Source organism: Terrapene carolina, unplaced genomic scaffold (genome assembly GCF_002925995.2).
Source record: "Terrapene carolina triunguis isolate 2854851 unplaced genomic scaffold, T_m_triunguis-2.0 Scaffold193, whole genome shotgun sequence".
Taxonomy (NCBI): domain Eukaryota; kingdom Metazoa; phylum Chordata; order Testudines; family Emydidae; genus Terrapene; species Terrapene triunguis.
The window spans coordinates 9,400,558-9,404,146 of NW_020664544.1; the positions used below are offsets into that span (position 1 = coordinate 9,400,558).

At 56.4% G+C, this 3,589-nt stretch overlaps 1 protein-coding gene across 1 annotated transcript in view; it reads right to left on the minus strand.

Moving 5' to 3' along the window:
* Positions 1-1,142: 1,142 nt before the first annotated feature.
* MRC2 (mannose receptor C type 2) overlaps positions 1,143-3,589 on the minus strand; it is an 86,508-nt gene continuing 84,061 nt past the window's right edge. The window contains exons 29-30 of the mRNA XM_026654701.2: positions 3,059-3,085; positions 1,143-2,324 (exon numbers count right to left, since the gene is read on the minus strand). Coding sequence (XP_026510486.1) covers positions 2,104-2,324; positions 3,059-3,085 — 248 coding nt within the window. The 3' untranslated portion in view covers positions 1,143-2,103. The remainder of the gene's footprint in view (positions 2,325-3,058; positions 3,086-3,589) is intronic.

The window sequence follows — 3,589 nt, forward strand, 5'->3', positions numbered from 1 at the left end:
CAGCAGAATTTAAGTCATTCCAAACGAAATAATGATTTTAATCATATTACTAGCATCTCATTTTACCCACAAGCGAATGGAGAGATGAGAGAGCTCTACAGGCAGACAGGAAAGTCCTACAGCAGGAAGATCCATTCATTGCTTTTCTGAGTTACAAATCAGGACCAACAACAGCTACTGGATACAGTCCAGCACAACTCCTGATGGGAAGACAACTCACACCTTCTGTTCCAGCTTTGGAAAAGAACATATTTCCAAAATAGCCACACATGAAGAGAGTAGCCAAATTGGATAAAAAGGCTGAAAGAACTTCTGAACACTTTTAGAACAAATGCCACTCAGAGAACCACCAGGTCTAGAACCTGGTGACTGCTCACATCAAACTGGATGGAGAAAAAGGATGGGCAACTCCAGCTGTCATAAAGAAAAAGAATTCAGCACCCAGATCATGTGTGACCGAGACCAACAGTGGAGAGTTCAACCAAAACCGTTGACATCTACTGTTTATTCCTCAGAAAGAACAATCAACAGAGCAAACTCTGCACATGGCAGAGGCAAAATGACTCCTCAAAGATTCCAAACCGACCACTGCCAGTTGCTGCAACTAACAGCTAGCCAGATAGCCAAGCGTTCCATGTTCGGGTTGTGTAATTAGAAGAACAGTATGATTCACAGGCACTTAACAGACTGATATGTACTGAACTTCAAAGACAATGTGATAGTTTTAATATTGTAAGGTAGGAATGTAGAACTTAATGGGGGTGAAGTCATGGGAACGATAAACTGTTACACTGCTCAGCCACCACATGGCAGTGTGTGTAAAATACCTGATTTAAACGCATGTCAACCATCTCTGGCAGAGCATTAAAGGAACGTATAATGAACACATCTGCTGTGTGTAAGCAAGCTCTGTAACCAGGCCATATCTGGCCCAGGAACATTTTGTAGAGTCAGGGGCCTTCCATTCCTTACTCTGAGCTTCCTGTCAGAAATCTGCAATCAGAACGACACCGACCAGGCTGCTTGGTGGCTCAAGTCTCATTGTAGCCTAGCAGCTACTTATCGGCACATGAGACAAAGCGGGTCAGCGCATCTTCCAGTTCTCTACATCATTCAGGCGTGGTGGACGTGGCTCTGTTTGAGTCCACGGGAGAGAAGAAGTTGGGGTGGGGATGGGCAAGGGATCCCGTCTCTGACACCCTATGGAATAAATATAATTGCACTGCGACATGATGAGAAGTCGCAGGAAAAATGACAGGGTGGGAACGAAGGCTACATGGAAAACCATTCCCTTGCAGCCCCCCTCACTTCCCCAATCAGAGAAAGCGCTAGAAGAGAAGGGAGTGCTCACGCCTTTGTATCTGGCGGGGGGATGGGAAAGGAGGGCCTCTGATCTGATCCCAGGGGAGTTAGTGGGATGCCACGCTCCGGTCACCGGGATCCCCACACCGCCATTGCTGGAGGGAACGTGGGCCGTGTGGCCATGCTCTGCTAACTGAGGGAGGGATGGAGAAAGCGTCTGTGCTGCAGTAACCCAGGGAGGTGTGATGGAGATAGCTCAGACACAGACGCTTGGGGAGGGGTGGGAAGCCCTCCTGCCTGGATACATGGATGGGGGGGAAGGGTTGGGTTTAGAGATCTCTCACCTGGAGGGAAGTTCTCTCTGGCCACCAGCCTGTCTCCTATGTGGCCTCAGGGGAGCCAGTCCAGAGAGCCACATAATGGCCCTAAATGCTCGAGCCTATTAGTACCTCAGGGTCGCAGGTGCCTTGGCTCCTGTGTAGGTCTCTGAAAGGCCCTAACTGGGCGACACTCTGCTCTCCCACTGCGGCCTAGGGACTGCCTTCCCCCGAACTCCTACGGGTGCTGCAAACCGACGGGGCGGCTTTGTGCCTCCCAGGGCATGCGAGAGAGAGATGCTGCTGGCCCCGTGTTTGATTTCCTGGTGACAAAGGCCTGGTTCCACCCCAGACCCCTTTTGGCTCTTCTTCCCTGTCCCAGCCGCAGTGATTCTGCTGTTGTCCTTTGCTGACCTTGTGTATTTGGTGTGGAGATAGTGTGCCTGGTGCTCTCAGTCCCTCCCCCTCCCCCCTGCTCCCCCCATTAGTCTTGCTGTTCGTTCATCTCCATGTCAGACACCAGAATGTTCTTCTCAGCAGATTCGCTGGGGTTGGAGGTGGTGCGGCTGTAGCGGGCGCTCTCAAAGGCCCCCCGCTCGGAGCTCCGCCGGCGCTTGTACAGGTAGACGGCGAGGGCGATCAACGCGCACAGCGCTAGTGCTGAGAGGACAACCACGGCGATGGCGGTCGTGTTGTCCGGGAGAGCTGAGGGAGAGGGGAAAAAGCAGGTGAAACCCACCCCACTAGGCCCAATCCCGGTCACCGTCTCCACTGAACTGAAGGGAAGCTGAAGCACAGCAAGAGGAACCGCCTTGCCCCAGGTCACCACAGCCAGGTCAGCAGCAGAGCAGGGCATAGGACCAAGGCGTCCTGACTCCCAGTCCTGTGCTTCGGCCCCTGCACTTTCCCGGACAACGGGTTAGGGGGAGGGCAGGTCACTGCAACACAGACAGCTCCCGTGGCTCAGAGGTTGGGAGCAGGGCCCCCAAAGCAGAGGTGGTTCCCAGGAGGGCCGGGGGGTGTCCTTTTCCACGGTTGTTGAGCTTGGCTCACCAAGGGGGCGTCTATCCTGCCTGGTTCCACTCAACGTGCCATACTCCTCACTGCCAAGCCGCAGCGCATGGACGCCCTGGATCCCAGCAGCGGATGCAAGCCTTTCCTCTCTGTCTGGGGGGGGAATGAGCGGAGCAAGGGGGCAGTGTGCTCACACAGAAATCAAGTGTGGCCCCTGCCTTTGGGAATTCACAGGGAAAGCTCTTCATCCAAAGGTGACCCTGGCCAGCCTGCCAAGCTACGGGCGCAGCGGCAGGTGGCAAACACGGGCACTCGTGCTGCCAGGCCCCGGTACTCCCTCTGTCCCGCACAACCCCTGGAGCTGGGGCTGGACAGGAACAAGGCCTTGTGCCCGTGTTGATCTGTGACCCTGCTGTGCCACTCACCTGATCGGGAGAAGCTGCTCTCCTCAACTGCAAGGGGAATGAAGAGAGACACAGATCAGTAGCCTGCCAGAGTGTCCTTCCTTCCAGACCCATTCCTGCCAGTGGGGAATGGTGTGTTCCTCCCCTGACGCCCAGCCCTGCCTGCTACAGCTGGGGCAAATGGCTGCGGTAATACAGAATACGTGCCCAGTCTACGCATTGCCTCAGCTCTCTCCCTGGACTGGCACTCGACCTAGCCCCACCGAGCCTGCCCCGCACCCGCCGAGTCCCTGGCACCCCCCGAGTCTGCCCCGCACTCGCCGAGCCCCTAACACCCGCCGACCCTGCCCCGCACCCGCCGAATCGCTGGCACCCCCTGAGCCTGCCCCGCACCCGCCGAATCGCTGGCACCCCCCGAGCCTGCCCCGCACCCGCCGAGCCCCTGGCACCCGCCGAGCCTGCCCTGCACTCGCCGAGTCCCTAACACCCGCCGAGCCTGCCCCGCACCCGCCGAATCGCTGGCACCCGCCGAGCCTGCCCCGCACCCGCCGA